This window comes from Chenopodium quinoa, unplaced genomic scaffold, assembly GCF_001683475.1.
Source record: "Chenopodium quinoa cultivar QQ74 unplaced genomic scaffold, ASM168347v1, whole genome shotgun sequence".
NCBI lineage: Eukaryota > Viridiplantae > Streptophyta > Magnoliopsida > Caryophyllales > Amaranthaceae > Chenopodium > Chenopodium quinoa.
Genome location: NW_018743732.1, coordinates 628,150 through 647,074, shown reverse-complemented (window position 1 = coordinate 647,074; position 18,925 = coordinate 628,150). Strand labels below are relative to the sequence as shown.

The following is an 18,925-nucleotide window of genomic DNA, read 5'->3' as shown; positions in this document are numbered from 1 at the left end:
TATTATAAAATGGGTAAGGATAGAAAAAAAAATAATAAAAAAAAGGGGGGCATAAGGGCTGCGAGACTATGAGTACGTGTTTGGGTTTTCACATTGTATCTTTAAATAGCCCAATAAACCAATAGAATGACCAAAATGCCCTTTGAAGCTTAAACCCACTCCCCTCTCTTGATAAGTCCATTAGGAATTACACTAATTTGATTAGTGGATTGATAAATACAATCATACAAACATTGGAGGGGATTTCCGATTCACCCCAACCTTTATTTTTCCACGTGATAACATTGCATATTTGAAATAATAATTGCATCGGTTAATATTATTCGACAAAATTAATACGTAGTATCTCTTTTTTCATATTGAAATTACACTTTTACCCATATGTACATAGATTCACAAAATGAGCTTATAAAAGAAGAGACGGAAAAATTTAAATATTATGCTAGTACTGTCAATTTCTTTTACTCTCGTGTGTCCAATAGTTTGAACCTTCTATTATCATTGCTTAGGTCATTGAGTATTTAACTAACGTTTTTCCTTGATAAACACTTATCAGGCTCCTCATAAAAAGATATGTAAAATTAAGGAAACAACAATTGTAAAATCAATAAACACAAATTAAAAACATGGACCAGCTAGTAATAAGAAGGTTATAGTCAAAGGAAAAGAATGGGTGATTGGGAACCCTCCGAGACTTTCGATCTTGTGCGCAAAATATAGGCCAGAAAAAGAATGGCCGTATTATTTGTACATGCAAGGCACTATCTGTTGTACTCATGATATTTATTAGCTTCATTCATGTGGTTTTCATTTGGAGTTTGACTAGATTGTCCACGTGGCACATCACCATTGGTCCATGGTAGAAATAGGGTGAAATTTCAATTTATTTTAAGGGACCTCTTCTCATTAATGTCTTGAAACTATGGTCAAAAAATTATTTTGAGTTCTTTTGCACTTTGTTCTTTGGATGTGATGTCTAGCTCTTCATACAAAATCTAGATTCATAAACTATTTAGGAATTGTTAATTGTTGTAGTTGCATGCCTTCGAATTCGATAAACAATATTGTAAGAAGTATTTAATTTTAAATTAATAAGGGACATTACATTGCTATATATCAAAGTGATTAGTAGGAGAGAATATTACTATCGATATATATATATATATGTAAGAGATTGTTGTCAAAGATATTTGTATTGACAAATATAAATACTTTAAATAGGCAAACAACAAACATAAAAAAACATTATATTTTTTTTTTTTTTTTTTGTAATGAGAAGTTAATATTCTTATCATCGATTGATTTTGGGATAGAACTTGTATTAAGCTTAATTGTATCACATTCAAACTTTCTTTCACATTAAGTCATTAACTTAAACAGCCTAGACCCATGTATACATTAATAAAATACTGATCAATTAACAAAACTTCAAATTATATTTCAGGAATCTTTGTTGTTTGATATGATTCTGATTTCGAAAAGCTAAGTTTTTCTTATACTCCGTAGTAGGCAATTAGGCATAACGACGCCTATCACCATCATTAGTTATCAACTTTTCTTTCTATCCTCCACTATAGTCCTTTTGATGCTGAATCAACTTATTATTAACTTATTGTCCTTTTTACTTGATGTGGTATCTCATGGCCAAATTTTGAATGGTCATAGTAATTTTTCCTCTTTCAAAAGAATTTGCTATCTACACTTAGTTTGAGAAATAGAGCTCTTAACCAGATTATATGACAAGTGTCTTTTTGTTGTTGTTTAATTTAATTATAGTAAAGTTTACATTTTATTTTGAACTTTATGTACGCGGAAAATACAGAATAAGATGAATAAGTATCGTAAATGTAGTTGTACAATCAAGTTTTCAAATATCTCCCCAATAAAATAGCTAGAAGTTATTAAAACAATTTTACCCATTTACATCGATGATTATTATTATTATTATTATTATTATTGTTACCATATAATACAATCAGCTTACAAGTAATTGCTAATTGCCAAATATAATTATAATACGAAGTACTTTGTATTAATTAAAATCAGTGCAGAGAGTGAGGGATAGCTCAGTTGGTAAAAGCTTTTCTCCCGATTTCAGGTGATCCTGGGATCGATTCTTATCCCCCGCCCTAGTGGCTCATATGAACCAAAAAAATTAAAATCAGTGCACAATACTCAATAGAATTTTCTTTCCTTCTATTTTTTTTAGAAAAAAAGACCTAATTTGATCCAATAATGTCACTAGGAACCACCATTTAATTTTCTTATTTCTATGAGGGCCTATATATGAATCAAAAGGTAGCCAACAGCCTATTTATGTATCTACCAAGTAAGACTAGTAATCAAGTTGTTTCAAATTATTGTTAAATTATACAATTAGTGCATGGTATGGTCGTAGGATATATCATTCAATTCCTAGAATAATTATAAAGTTAAACAACAATTTCCTTTGTCTTTTTATAATATTTATATGTATATTTTGTACGTATAAAGAACGAGCATCCAATGCTTCTTATCAGATTGCAAATTTTAGCTTCTTAAACCCCAAAATCAAGACAAAAATGTGTGTCCATTTCATCCTCACGATTATTTAATATTGAGTATAATTGATGATAACTAAATTCATTATATAAATTAAATTATCTATATATATTATTTAAATATTTGATCAAGCTCCACCATGTCTACTAGCTAACCTGCTCACTATTAATGTTAATAATTCATCGTTAAGTAATGACATCAAACATGCATGGAGTAAACGAATATGCATTATCAAGCAAATACACCAAGGACTTGATGAGCTCTATTGGTTAATACATTTCACAACCCTTCTTATTGTACGGAGTATATATGAAGTATCACTCATGTTCACAAGCATACATGCTAATTTAATATATACCATTCGGCTATATTTGATCTAATAATCTCCAATTCAAACTGACTACGTACCGAATTTAATCTGTCTTTATTTCTAGTTTTTACTCATTTTGTATCTCTACCCTCACCAAAACACATACGGAGTACATGCGCATTGACAAACATATACACAAACGTGGTTAATTATTACATAACTCGAAGTATTAGATCCAATCTACTACGAATATTATCATTTAGTTCTCTCCTTCCCTCCAATTCCCTATCATCCTTGAGATGATCTACAATTCTAAACTACTGCACTGTCCAATTAGTTACAAAATTAGGGTATTGTATTGTGGATAAAACAATTACGTATGTATTGGCCATGCATACATCTGATACGGTTGATGTCATTGATCTTCTAGGTGGTTCTAACTTTAATAATTATTTTGTGATGTGATTTTTGGTATCTTTTGGCAAGTGCTTACTATGAGGATCTAATTCATTTTTGAATGACTACTTATAAGGTGATTGCAAGCAAAGGTTGTTGAAGCATCAAGAATATCATGAAAAAGACAATGAGGTGGTTGAGGAGCTGAAGGTGCAAACACAAAATATATACCATGCTTTTATATTTGTTTTTTGATCACAAAGCACTTATTTGAAGGAGTATTCTCTTGTGGTGTTCTTATAATTAATAAGCTTGCATTGCTTTCATATCATTGCTAATAATAAGATTATGTAAAAAGATGAAAAGATAAATAAATATTATTGGGTTAAATAATACTTCGTATTATGTATGAATTTTCAATTAAATATCATAAAAAGATAAATCTTTTACGAAGCAAGAGTGATGGAGCCATGATAAGGGAAATTTGTCAATGTTCGCCAATCGTCTAGTAGCTAGAATTTAATGTTGCATGATGGTAGATATGAACTCTTAATTATACCCTACTACTTGACGTAAATGGATAGGATACTTTCTTGTCTCTTTATTCACTTTCATGTCTTGTCATTTGAGTCATCCTACCCAAATGAATTAATACACTTGATTCAGTGTTCAAACAATGCAAAATTCAGTGACTATGGATCTATAAGCCTTGCAAAATTATTTTTTCGTATACTCCGTATCATACATTCGAGACCATAATGTGCTTCCTTTTTCATAAACCCTACTCCGTATTGTAAAGAATTTATTTTCAAGAATGCTATCAAAAGCTTGGATGGAAGGAAGCACAAAACAAGTTCAAAACTGCTAACAGGAATAGCAGTAATGATTATTGACTACTAATAAGTAATGTAGGTAAACTGTTATTATTGTTGGCTTTGCAATATACGAAAACCATTCTACTTGAAGAAAGTTGCTACTAATATATAGTGTTTTTGTACATGTTTGATAACTCATATCTTGTATCAGCGTCACAGATATTACTGAAACCAACAGATTGCTGTCGACTTTTCGAGATCCGAGCTTGTGAGGGACTAGCTGGTACAATGCATATCAATCACATATGATGTATATAGTAAGTAGAATGAAATTCCAATCCAAGTAAAAATTAAGCAGGTATTCTCATTAGTCATTACAGTTCTCTACAATGAATCCATACATCATCAAAGCTGATCAATAGTTTCAGAGCTAATTTAACCAATCTAACGGTATATATATGCATTCTCTAGCGAGAACAGCTACAGAACTAGTTTCTCAATTGTTCATGAGCACATAAATTAAGGGGGTGCTAAGATTGCTAACATAAGTTACACAACTGTTTTACAGAATACTTACTGAAAGAATTAATCACATGAAACAATCGAGAGGGAAACACCTAAATCATTTGAGGTTCCTTCGATGTACATACGATAAGTTTCGATATCTTGTTGAGGACCTAGAGGATTATGGGTTGCATAATGGTGGTCATTAATATCATCACACATTGTAAAGATAATTTCTCTAAGCACGGGTTCATGGCCATTAAGAAGATTCCCCATGCTTAGCACTTTTCTCCATGACTGGTTAGAGGTAGGTGGTACAAATAGATCTGCCACGGCATTTCTTTCATCAATCCATACTTGCTGTCTTTGGTCAAACTCCTGAAGAGCAGTACAGCAATTTTAGATCACGATGATTGTGTTTCTCATAACCACACACAGTAATCAGCAAGAAAAAATTCCACAGTTTTCACAACCCATCTGCAAGAAGATCAACTGAAGTAATATGATGCAACAAATGCAAGTAAGTTTTCTTTAATGATTTTAATCAATCACCATTGCTACCTCTATTAGATGCAATAAATGACAAAATTCAATAAGAAAAATGTATTATGGGGAGATAACGTATTTATCATGGACAAGGGCATGGAACATTTCATGTAAAAACTATATTCACTAATCACTACCATATCATCAAGAACTTGTAGCAGACATCATATGTACCAAATGGATAGCAGCTAAACTAAAAGCCTGAATTCAGAATTAAAAGTGACTTGAGTACAAGGCATGCATAAAGGTATGAATACAAGGTACTGCTAGTCTGCTACACTGAAGTTTCAGGTTATATGCAAGCTCTTGTCAAAATTTACCTTGTGAAAGTCGACTTCCACTTCACTTTTACCCATTCTGGGAAGGTAAAAGTTATAGTAATCACTAAATATCGCATTGAAAAGCCGTGGTGCAAGAATAAACTTTCGATAAAGGGAAACTGCCAGAACTGTCAATCTCTCTACGTGTTCAAATATGACGCACAGCCTTTTAAGATCTTCAAAAATGTCACTGTCCTGAGATAGTTGATTTGCTGCATGCCAAGAAATTAAGGAATGATTTTCGATTGAAAACACAAGGAGAAATAAAATATTTCAGAAGTACCTTGCAGAGGCCTGAGCATAGATGCCATGGTGAGATAAAATTGATCGAGTTTGCTCTTCATCTGATTCAAGTCACCAAAGCTTGCCTGGTTTAAGGTGTCAGCTGATGCTCTGAATGCTGTACAAACCATCTGCTCAAGCAGTTGATGTGGTCGCAATGTCTCCAAGTAATGAAGAATCTACCAATGTCAGCAATTTTATTCAATATCAGGTAAATATATACAAAGGGTGAAAATATTACAATTTATATACTACCTCCGTTAACAGTTATTTGCAACATTTACCAAAAAAGGGTGCTAACTATTATTTGCAACAAGCTTATTTCTTTCCTATTTTAGTAACTTTTTCTGTCAAAATGACCAAAATACCCTCACTTAAAAATTATTAGCACATAATACTACACATAATTACAAAAGATTATAACCTTAATCTAAATTAATTATCTAAGCCTTCCCACCCTAATAATCAGATTAATCTCAATTCATCTCCCCATTATCTCTCTCTACTCCATCTCTCATTTCATCTTCTTCATCTCTCATCTCTCTTCAAATTCCAATCCATCATTCTAGTGGGTTTCAGATCTGGTTATTCATGGGTGGTTTGCTTGATTCGTGGTTGGATTTGGTGGCATGTGGGTGGATTTGCAGGTTTGTAGGGGTGGTTCGTGGGTGGGTTTGGTTATTGGGGTGGTTCGGGGTATTGGTGGTGAGTGGGATTTGGTGGTTCTTCGGTGATTTTGGTGATTCTTGGGGGTGGTTTTGGTGGTAGTCGAAGGGTTTTGGTGGTTCGTGGGGGTGGTTTTGGTGGTAGTAAAAGGGTTTTAATGGTTCGTGGGTGATTTTGGTGGTTCGTGGGGGTTGTTTTGGTGGTTTGTCGAAGGGTTTCGGTGGTTTTGGTGGTTCGTCGAAGGGTTTCGGTGGTTCTTGGTGGTAGTCGAAGGGTTTCGGTGGTTCTTGGTGGTTTTGGTTGGGTTTGGTTCATGGTGGTTTTGGTTCGTGGTGGTGGTTCGTTGGGTTTTGGTTCATGGTGGTTTTGGCTGGGTACGTGGTTGGGTTTCGGTGGTTTTGGTGGTGGTTTTGGGTTTCTTGGTTCGTGGTGGTTTTGGCTAGGTTCGTGGTTGGGTTTCGGTGGTTTTGGTGGTGGTTTTGGTGGTGGTTTTGGGTCTGGGTTTCGGTGGGTTTGGTGATTCTGGTGGTTTTCAGTGGTTTTGGTGGTGGTTCTGGGTTTCGGTGGTTATGGTTTTTTTTTTTTTTTTTCTTTTTCTTTTTTCAGGTAGGATAAATACTTAACCACATACCCTTATTTTTCAATAATCATGTTTAAAAACTTTTTCCTCGGAGTCCCCCTTTGTTGCAAATAACTGTTAACGGAGGTAGTATAAATCTGAAACCAATAATGCGTTGGCAACAAGAAAACTGCAGCGGGGCTTTGGAGACACTTCCCTATCTCTAAATTGAAATTCTTATGCATCATATATACAAAAGATTTTTTCAAGTCCGACAAGTGGCTTCAAATAAAATTAATTGGAATAACATAAAAAAAAACGTACCTTTTCTCCCTCTCGATTAGGGTCCAAAAGTGGTTTCTGCTCATAAGCTGCCAAAGCAGGTGCATCATTCCAAAGTTTCCGCCAAAAATTCCCGTGATCAGACATTCTTTTTGAAAGTCGTCCCCTTGGAGGCCAATCGCTACTCAATCGAGTTCCTGATAATTTGCTTCCCTCATTGCCATCACTTATCCAATCTCCTGGTGAATGCCATCTAATAAAGTCCTCAAACACAGCATCTGGATTCGCTGCTTTAAAAGCTGACATGTCTGCTTAACAGAAATACATAACAGTTATCATAATCTATAAGTAGGATATAATGCAGATAACTTGCAACATTTAATTAAAAACATGAGCCAAATTATTCTAGCTAGACTAGGTAGTATGAGTAATTGAACACTTCAGCAATGTACCAATTGAGGGAGATGCTGCACACTTTGGAATTGACATAGCAGAAAGTCAAGACAAATGGATCATTAAAATTTCAGCATTGCACTATAATATCATGGAGTTTTTAAAATGAGAAATTATAGCTAGGTATCCTTGCTTCTCAATTGGTTTCCATGAAAATTCCAACAATGGAGCTATCCAAGGGTACTGCAGACTTTGTAATTGATATTGCAGATAGGGGATCAATAAAATATCTGCACTCTGGACCATATTCTGTCATGGAATACTCTAAATAACGGCTAGTGAGAAAAAAAAAAAAAAAAAAAAAAAAAATATATATGCAAGAGAATCCTTGATTTCTCTCTCCATTTGATCCCATCTCTAATAATTCAAAAAGTCATCTTAAAATAAAAAACATAGCAGCAAACGAGTTCTTTGTGTGGTCATATTTACTACGTACAATGTGAGACCCAAATCTTGCAACCATCAATAGAAGGATGCCTGACTATGGAATGTGTAAACCAAGGAGTCTCAGTTGTTGATACTTGTTTGTTTGTGTGTGTGTGTGTGTGTGTGTGAGTGTGTGGAGGGTGGGGTTGAGAGAGTAATTATGTGTAATAGTAAAAGAATTCCAAAGGAAAAATAAGTTACAAAGATCATTACCAGATGATAAGATCTCTTTCTCTAACTGGGCAGAAAAGCTCTGCAATAAAATCACATAATCTTTGCTGAGTTCATGATAATTAATTTTGTTCACTATATAAAACTTCTATAAAACATCTTAATTTTGAGAGAAAGGGTTCTCTCTGAGGAAATAACAGATTGATTTACTTGCTACTATCGATAACATCAGCAGTCATTTTAATATATCATTTGCAGCTCATATTCATAACCAAAGCTTTACTGTGTGTTGTAGGCCTATAGCACATCAGCTTTTAATTGTAAGGAGATTGTAATGGAAGCTTCAACGGTTTTCCAAATGGAAAAATCATTCATCATTTTTGAAAGAATTAAGGGGAGGGGATGACATGGGCACATCAACATATGGTTTCATATAAGAAACTTAATTTACAAGGAGGGAACCCCCCTTTCCCCCTCCCGGGGATCCAAATATATGATGGCCCACCTTTGAGACTAAAGTCACTAAACAAAGGTACCAAATACTGTCCTCTTGGTCCGAAGAAGAAATCTGGTTGAATCTACTACAGTGAGTTCCTTAACCAGAGTATAAGAAATATCTTTAGCAATGGTAGAGAGAAGACAATATACACCTACTCCTTTCCAAAAACACACACACCAAGCTCATGACTGAAGTCTCTGTACAAATGAAAGGTGGGGTCTTGACTCTTTAAGTTACAGCGGTGTCAAGGTAGGTAAGGTTGGTCTCTTCCATTAACTGGAGCCTCAACAGTCCACATTAAAGCTTGAAAACCATTACCCAGTCCATTCCCTTGAATTCTTTTCACTTAAAAGTTAAAACTACTCCAAACATACTATGAAAAATCATTCTCATCTGTATTTACAAATGACCAATAGAAAATAACTGAATGTCAATACTGTGAAAATTATTATTATTATTTGCATATTCAAATGACCCATGTGGTGCCATTTAATTACAGCTGCTACTAGTGAAATCACTGAATACCAGAATGGTTTAATGTATGTGATTGTATGTTGAAAAAATAGTACTCCGTATTACTTACAAATGAATCACCGAATGCAGCAACAGCATTCAGCCGTTCATCATGAATATCTTCTGTCATTGGTGGTGCATCCTATCACCAATTCACAACAGGATTCAGAATAATTTTAAGGACTAGATAAAATAAGCATGACGAAAACAAACATCTGGAAAAATATATACTGTACATAAGAAGTAAAGAAACACAGTACAAGCACATAGACAAGTCAGAAAACCTGAGTAAATGGAGCATGCATTTTTTGGCATGAACTCAGCAGCGTCATTGATCCTGCAACACCAGCTGAGCCTCGTCTAATGCGATCAGATGCCACATCAAGGGCATTAAGGTCATTCACTGCTTCTTGAGTGTCATTCAAATCATCCCGTCTCTTCCTTCTGCATTCCCAACAGTTATTTATTAAGTAACCGATATGCTTTCAGTGCCAACATTTAAAACAAGATACTTTTAAAAAGTCAAACAAATAACTACAGGTACCAAACCACCAATGATTAGGACATAACACCCGGCTGAGAAATAGCTTATCAGATTACAAGACCCCAGAATGTCGCCCATTCTAATGAATATAATAGTGGGAAGACCTTTTGAGTTTTGACAGCCCCTAAACAGCAATGTCACTGCTTTGCAGATTTTAATCTCTATATCACGCATGATGTCTGACATCAAGTCATTAACACACAGTCGGTCAAATAAATAACATGCTGCCACACGCTTCTCATGCATATCCTCACGCATGGCCTAACAAGTCCTCCTTACAAGCCAGAAGCGCCTCTAAAAAAAACCCGAAGAGCCACATCATGCACAACTCTCTCTCTCCATCCTTTTGCACAAGGATACTGAAGCCCTAGGTGACTTCCATGAAAGAACACCTAATTCCACTTCCATTAACAATAGTCATTATTATCCTAATCAGTGTCACCTAACCAGCTAACTGCTAGGTCTGCAACCTTCCTATAGCCCCTAATCAGCCAGTGTTAACACTCCCATCTCTAGATCCCTTGGTAGAGAAACCACACTTACCCCCTCTGCTTCCAAGTACAACCAGAAATTCCAACCACAGATCATATGCCTGCCAAACTGGAACAAAATTAAGGCATCATACCCTCCCCAAAAACACTACCAATTATTGCCCATTCTAATCACTTTTGGGCCTTTGGCCTTAACTCATCCAATAGCTCTCTCAGATCAGTTCCTCTCAACAATCTCACAAATTAAAAATCAATCACCTTTTTCATGCTCACTTTGGCATCATACTAGCCATCAAATTTTCACATGATCCCTCTTTCCATGATTCCAACAAACCCACCATTACTGAGTAGTTTAAAAGACACATCAAAGTTCCTTTGATATGTAATATCAAGAGAGCCTATGGACCCCATATCACAGGGCATAGAGAGAGAGAGAGGACTTTAACCTCTCATATGTTTTTTAAAGGATTTGAAAAGGAGGTTGAATCCCCACATTCAATTGATTATAAAAGGAGTTACACTCTAAACTAAAGTATATATCAAATGAAGCTTTACTCCCAAAAACCTGGTCAAAGAGATAGCAAAAAGGTTCCCTTTGAACTAATTTGAATATAAAAGTATTTTCGTAATGAGGGAAGATTAAAGGTAGTAACCTTTTAATTATTCTGTTTCCAATGAAGATCATAAACTATATTTTCGCTCTAAACTAATGGGTTCATTGAGGATGCAAATTCAAATATTCATGACTTAAGGAGTTGAGTATACAGTTATACAAGCAAAATATAAGCTCATTAGAATAAACGAGATTAATTCAACTCTATATATTTGAATTTTATTAGTTGTTTTGATTGTAATAATTTTCCTAGTATGATTTATTTTGTATATTAGAAGATTTAAAATAACTATATGAGCCTCTTATTCCCGTAAACTGGGAGTATTGCAACAACCCCCAAACTCAGATTACTTCTGCTAAAAAATAAAATATTTTATATTAAAGAAAATGGATAGAAAAAATAGGGAGTTACTGGATCGTAGCAATTCATTCCAGACTCCAGGGTAAGAATTGAGCACAAGTGATTCCTAAATGATACAGAAATGGGTTGCTTGCTCTTAAAAAGAAACAATACGTGCAGAGAACAGCCAAAGAGCAATTTCATAGAATTTTCTTGCTAACCTGTGAGTTTTCTTATCCATATTTCTAGTGGAATCTGGCTTGGATGGCAAATCCTCCTACAGTTCCATTGACAGTGTGTTAGCAAACAAAGAACATTAACAGGGTAGCTCAAGAGGTGCAAAGAGACAACATAATCACCTCCATGTAGTTAGGCACACCATCTTTGTCTTCTGTAGCATCAAAGAATTCTGCATTTGCTTCACGCTTCTTTTCAATACACATCGCAAGCTGGGTGATAAGAATTACATGCATACAATAGATTATATATTTTTAAAAAATATAAAAAAATTGCATAAAAAAAAAATTGCATAAAAGAACTTACAAAATCCACAAATTTTGATCTTGGTGAAGCTTACCATCTGCAATTTCTGATGAATCAAGCAAGAGGAAAGGTCAATGGTGTCATTGATAGGTATTCTTGGCAATGGTTGCGATTCTTCCAGCACCAACGAACTTCTCGAACAAACTCAATCCAGAGTATGGCTATAGCTAAACAGACAGGAGGAAAAAGGAAAAGTTTAAGAAGAAAGAAGGCATTGGAAGAACCAAGGGTAATCACTTTTTTACTTTCTCATCTTTTACTTATATTTTCCTATTTTTTCGTATCAATGTTAAACAAGAGACACAATAAAGTTTATAATACTTAATCACCAGATTCCCAGTTAGGAATTACCACGTATATTGCAGTTACCAAGCCACAGAGAATTTAAGCAAAACTGTGCAAATAATGATTCTGCTGGTGCGCCTTTAATTGCTCGAGAACTTTTGTTCTCGCCTTTGAAAAGGTCTAATGCATCAACTCCTGCAAGAGTTTTTAAAAATTAGCAACAGTGAACAGAATTAAATTAACTTGTTGATTGTCAACTATCAGAAAATGACCCAAGATCACCACCTAACAAATCTAAATCAAGGCTTTAGCAATCAGCCTCACATGCTAAGTTTGGGGTCAGCTACAGGAGTTTCCGCCACTTAAGTGGGCATCTAGTGTCCATGCATTCTTGCAAGAAAGCTAGAGCCAAGTGATATACCAACTACCTAATCAATACTACTCCTGTTCTATGCAGCACCATCATAAGAATAAGTTAAGATTGTTGATAGACGATTGATACATGCTGCCTCGGATTTGTTGTTAGATGTTGGAGAATGGCTACAGATTCGGCTAGTGGAGTTTGGAGGAGTGAAGGAAAAGAAGTTGCTCTGGAAAAAAGTAGTGTTGGTAGAGCTTGTGGCTGAAGAGAAATTGTATTTTTGAGGGTGTGGGTGTTTCCTGTGGCTTAAGAACTCCCTTTCAACCAAAGTGTAAGAAAAAGTGAGAACAAGACTACCTATCTTTGTAACACAATACAAGCAATACGGAAAAGGAAAAAAATGGAAGAAGAAGAAAGAAAGAAAGAATGATAAGAGAATCTAGGAACCCTTATAGAATATAGACTATAGAGAAGCCTCATCTCCCAATATTGAAAAATGGATGTTCTCTTGCTGAAGAACTTTTTCAAAACCTAACATTAGCACCATTACCCATCAAAAAACTTCACCAAAAGAATGAACAATACAAAAACCTTTTGAAACAAACTTCTGTGCCCAGCACTGGCTACAGCTTTCCAGCGATTTTGATAACAACGAATTCACTCTTTGAACAAAGAGTGCTGAAAAGTCAAATTTCAGTAGAAACCTCCACTAACACTTCCCTACTTACCACATGTTCTTGGACAAAGCATTCTCCTACTTTGACCAACATACAAAATTCCATGTAACAAATTGACCCCTCTTCACCCATCAACCACCAACCACCAACCACCAACCAAAGAGCCCACTTAAACCTTCATTTCTTAAGATCGATCCTGTCAATACCCAAACATCACAAAAGACTTTGACATTCCAATTCTTCAAACTTCCCAATGACATACCTCGGCTTCCTTGTAAACCTAAAACTGCTCTCTTAACCCACAACATCAAGCTCATCCCACCATGTTTAGATCCTTACCCTAAAATTTTGATAAGAAGTCCACATATATATAAACCTTAACTGGATAGGAGATATAGCCCAGCATAATGATCAAGACTGTGTCTAAAGCCAATAATTTGAGGGAAATCAACTCCTGTTACTACCCCGCAGAACAAAGATATATATCATACCTAGAAATAGCACTTCAATGTCCCCAGCCAACCAACAAACCATAATAAGCTAACAACCTTCATGAAATTTTTTGAGACACTCAACTACCCCAACCATTAGACACATAAAATGATAAAAGACACAAAACTCCTAATATCCTCTGACCTATTCAATACTTCCTAGACTAAACCCTCAGAACACTCTAACACCAGAAAATTCACCAGCAGGATCCAGTTAATTAACAAACAGTTAGGAAGGCTCGCAATTCTCGTTTGTTTTCTTTCCTCCCCTAATGGAGCAGCAGGATAGGTTCTTTAGAATTTCGCCTGCCAATTAAGCCACTCAATCACAATATTAACTTACCTGACTTTTATCTTTTCTATACCTTCTCAATAAAGTTTCTTTCCTTACACTTTTAATCTCAAATAATGGGCAGTATGTCAAAGATTACATACACCATATTATATTTTTTCTTTATAGTAATTTTAGCAAATGCCTCGTTTGGGCAGGGTCTTTATAAAATTGGCAAAATGTATGAGATATTGACTGAAGTAAAAAGAAAATTCAGATGGGATAAATTGGTTTGGGAAAGGAAATCACTTCCCAAGCATCAATTTATAACATGGCTTGCAATACAAGGGAGACTAAAGACAAGGGACAGACTGCACACTCTGGATCAGAATCTTGATAAAGAGTGTCTGCTGTGTGGTAATTCAGAAGAAACACATAAACACCTGTTCTTTGAATGTAAATACAGCAAGGATCTGTGGAAGGAGATTAAGGAGTAAATTGGTGTTGGACCAGACGCTCTTAGCCTGAGCAACATTATCAGGCAGACTGCTGAATAAGACCTGTTTTCTGCAGAAGAGTCCTGTATACTTGTATTTCGGCAGTGATATACCAAATCTGGAGAGTCAGGAAACATAGAGTTCTGGATAAGAAGATTCTTTGTGTCTCAGGGGTGGTGAAAACCATCAAGTTCGAGTTAAAGTGTAGATTACAGGACACTCTTAATTTGAAGACAACTGTACAGCAAAATAGAGTGGATAAATAGTTTGTAAATGTTGTATTTCTATACTTGTATAGGGTTCTTTTTTGTGATTGTATAGTTCTTGTTAGGCTTGCTGCCTTAAGTCTTCCCTTTGGGACTCAGTTTGTATAAGCTTTGATGAGTAATAAAATCCTTTACTTACTGATCAAAAACATTTTAGCAAATAATCATCAAAGAGAAAGCGAAAGCATGACCAAAAAAAATAGTGAAGGCTGTGCAGCAGCCCAACAAACATTAGCTCCAAAAAGACTGCTTGGATAGACTTGGAAAGAGAAAAGAAGAATGAAGATGAGTACCCTCATGAAACAGCTCTTTGAGTACACGAGCAACAACAGTTGGTGGAGGAATGGATGCTGAAGACCTCAGTTTTTCTGCACGGGAATCCACTGCCAGAATTCAAAAAAAAAAAAAGTTCAATGCTAAACAAGGAAAATCATACAAACACATTACTGTGCTCAAGCTACTAAAAAGTAATTGCAGCAAATAGGAAAGACAAGACATACACTGAAACCTTTCAAACCTGACACAAAATCTTCCAAAAATTGAGCCTCAAATGACATCTCCATGGCAACAACCAAGAGAGATAGTTGTGAAGCAAATCCAACTGCTTTGACTTTCTGACCTTCATTTCTGAGTGAATAAAGAAAATCATGATGCTGTTACATTATAATAGAACAACAGGAGGCAGAAGAAACATTTACAGAAATATAATGTGTCAACACTGACAGGATTGACTCAATTTTAGGAGGTATCATCCTCCTATGTGTCTAGAACTCCTTACAGTTTAATGGGCAACAGCAACAGGGCCATTTCAAAGTCAGATATCTCATGTGCTCACATAATGAAATAACTACACATTTAATCACCAAGTCCCCATAAAGAATTACTAGGACTAAATATATGAGATTGAACACCTCCATCCCCCCCCCCCGGGATTCTAAAAGAGTGAGTAGAAAGATGGGAAGCAATCATGATTCTAACTTGCAGAAGCCACAAAGTTAGCATGACAAGGCATTAACACTTATATCAGAAAAATTATAAAAATCGAAAGCAAAAAGATTTAATCCTTTAATATAATACTTACGAAATGTCCAAAATAATTGGAAGTAAATGCCACATTTTAGCTTCATGAGGTGAAGAATTTTCGATTTCAGCCATCTCAAGGGAGCTCTCAATTGTCCTATCTGACCATATCGTCACCAACTCAAATCCTGCATAAATTAAAGTTCATCAAGACAACTGCCAGTTATGATACATAGCTTTGGAAGTCAAAACTGTTCAATATTTCAATACCTAATTGAAAAGCAGATCTTGGAATTATCAGCTATGTTTATTTGTAACATAAAAATCATCCCATCACACTCATATTCAAACCTTTAATCAAATCATTCAATACATCAAAACACGTATACGTCAAAGCTGTCAAAGCTTGAAAGTTTGAGACCTTCGCTCAAACCCAACAATCAGATATCAATAACTTCACTGAGAAAATTAAGAGTACTCATAAACATAAGGAGCCCACAAGGTTTTCTAATTTCTCTGACCCATTCACACTAGCATGGAAACATTCCTTATTTTGCTGTGTACCACAGTAGAAATCAGAAATATAAAATAAAGTACCTTTTACCGGATCTTCAGCTGAGTACCATTCACTCCAAGGGCAATCATCATCCCATTGTAATCTTTGAAACAGTTCACCCTTGGCACCAGCACTAGATTCTGAGTCCTCAGCTTCAGCTTCACGAATATAATCATCATCATCATCATCACACGGAAGGGTTCTGTAGGTGAGCTTCATTGTAAATTGAACTTTGCACATTGTGAAGTCCAGTGTTGAGAAGGCCTTGCAATTAAAATATGTTAGTAAAAGTATTGATATCATTTTGAAAATTGCATGCAAATAAGGTGAAAATAATCTCCAGTAAACCATACACTAGATTAGGAACTCACAAATTTGGACACAAACAGCTCATACAACCCTTCCAAATGCATGAGCTTCACAGGAACCTGACTCTTGATGCAGTCTGATTCAAACCTTCTTGTGAACACAGTTCCCATATTTTGAATACCGATATGCGCTTTTCGAGAAGGGTCGTGAACAGGGACAAAGGCTGGCCATAGACTGAATTATGGAGTACGGAGACTTACAAATCAATATAAGGTATATCAAAATAACATACAAGAATATTCTCGTAAATAAGGTAAGCAGAAGAGGCACCGGCAAAGGAACACAATTATGAAGTACAAGATAACAACACCTGATATTAAAGTGAGTTGATTAAGAATTTGAACTTATTGTGCAATTGAGTAGAATTTGAACATATTTTCATGACAAGCTCAACTCGTACCTGCAACAGTTGGACATAGCAATTGCAACAGCACTGAGAAGCTTGCTGGCCTCAGGGGAGTTCAATACTACACCGCTAGCACTTTGTGGTGCAATTATCTGCTCAAAAAACCTCAACCAAATGTAAAAAAATTGAATTTATTTGCTTACAAAGCTGGTCTTCCAAGTGCAAATCTTACCAAAAACTCGGTTACTCCAAATGCCAGCTGCAAATGGTGCCAAGTAGAGTCCCAGTTTGTGACTTTGCCTGTTCAAAGTAAGAGCTCGACAAAGAACTAAGTAAGAGGAACTAAGGAACAATCAGAAACTAAATATACAGTGGAACCAATTCACCAGTATACCTTTACGCTTCTCTTTAAAGTAATACTCCATACAGTAGCTTTTCTTATCATATTTCAGCTCACAATTGGTCTTATACAGTTCATTAGAAGTTCCTACAAGCACAGCACCCTTCTCCTGTGAGATCGAACAGCCAGCGATTCAGATAGAGACATAGAGTATACAACAAACATAACAAGGTTACGAAAATCATTTACTAAAAACTCATTCTAGAACAATTAAAATGTGACTAGTAAGCAACATTGAAAAACACATTGCTTCAACTATAATAATCAATCATTGTCATATATGTCAATAATCCTAAAAGATTCTTTATCATCTCAAATACAAGCATACCAACAAGTTCCTAGGGCCATCAGCCATCCAACGCCGACACACGGCTTCGATTTCTGAAATAAACCTGATAAAGAGAGTTCAAACTTATCACATAAGTATACATTGTTCATCATATTTCAAATTACAGGACACTATCATTACAATATGATCACAACATTATAGAAGCAAGTACCTTTCCCAAAGAAGAAGCAAGCGTAAAATCATCAAAACGCTCTAACTTTATATACCACATGAAATACAGATAACAAAAATTAGGTTTAATTAGCGTAATTTCTCTTCAAAATTAAACATAATCAACTAAAAAAAATGCAAAAATTGTATACCTCGTTAACTTCAGCTTCATCTTCTTCGCTACTGCAATTCATCATAATTGTAATCTGATTCAATCAATTTTGTGTCAAATGAGGCGCCAAAAAAGCTCTGATTTTGAACTAATTGATGAAATTCCTAATTTGCGACGCTTCAAATTCTATCGAATGTCGAATTTTACAGAAAGAAGAGTGAAATTGCAGCACGAAGATCTTGGGAATCGACGATGGAGGTCGAGATTGATTGCAGATGAAGGTGGTGATTGCTTTCAAGAAAAGCTAGCGATAAATAAGGTTTAACATGAATTCGATCAATTTCGGACCAATTGGGGTTCGATTGATGGTGTAAAGTCTTAAAGATGGTGATCTATTCTCTTATATGAGTTCCAACACTGGGAAATGAACGAAATTTCAGACCGTTGCGTTGCTGTTAATACAAGGTATAGTAGCTTTGCCCTTTTTCTTTTAACTACCATCAATGTGTGTTTTTTTTTTTTTTTTTAAAAGAACCACAAGGTTTTTTTTGGTTCATCACTTCGTGGCAAGACTCCCATGAGGATTTTTTTTCCTTCCAAAAAACGAATGGAGGTGCCAATCTTCATACAAATAAAAAAGGTTGGCCTTCTCGAATTCTCGACTTGACAGTTTGATCTTAATTATTAAAATTTTGGTTGTTGAAACTTGCCTCATCCTTACTATTTTTCAAATTCGAGCTCGAGTATAGCATAGTTTGACACCAGAATTTGAAAAATTATTAATAATACCATGTTCGTTATATTAGTATGCCTACCCCCATTTTCTAGAGGTGATCAATTAAGGGCGGGTCGGGCCAAAAAAACAACCCACTTGGTCGGGTCGGGCCAAGCTTTAGGCAAAAAAGCTTGCCCCTCAGGCCTAGCGGGCTTTTCGAACTAGGCCAAAAAATAACTAAAATCG

General features: G+C 35.4%; 1 protein-coding gene across 1 annotated transcript; it reads right to left on the bottom strand.

Moving 5' to 3' along the window:
• Positions 1 to 4,406: 4,406 nt before the first annotated feature.
• LOC110684684 (rab3 GTPase-activating protein catalytic subunit-like) lies at positions 4,407 to 18,278 on the bottom strand. The gene is given in 24 exon segments (XM_021861124.1): positions 4,407 to 4,944; positions 5,433 to 5,644; positions 5,716 to 5,893; positions 7,264 to 7,529; positions 8,314 to 8,353; positions 9,354 to 9,425; positions 9,568 to 9,727; positions 11,493 to 11,548; positions 11,631 to 11,720; positions 11,849 to 11,931; positions 11,934 to 11,981; positions 12,166 to 12,294; positions 14,956 to 15,045; positions 15,180 to 15,289; positions 15,744 to 15,870; positions 16,280 to 16,502; positions 16,610 to 16,781; positions 17,008 to 17,105; positions 17,186 to 17,253; positions 17,348 to 17,462; positions 17,682 to 17,745; positions 17,854 to 17,861; positions 17,863 to 17,898; positions 18,005 to 18,278. Coding segments are annotated over 24 exon segments (2,787 nt in total). The 5' UTR covers positions 18,050 to 18,278; the 3' UTR covers positions 4,407 to 4,647.
• Positions 18,279 to 18,925: the final 647 nt, after the last annotated feature.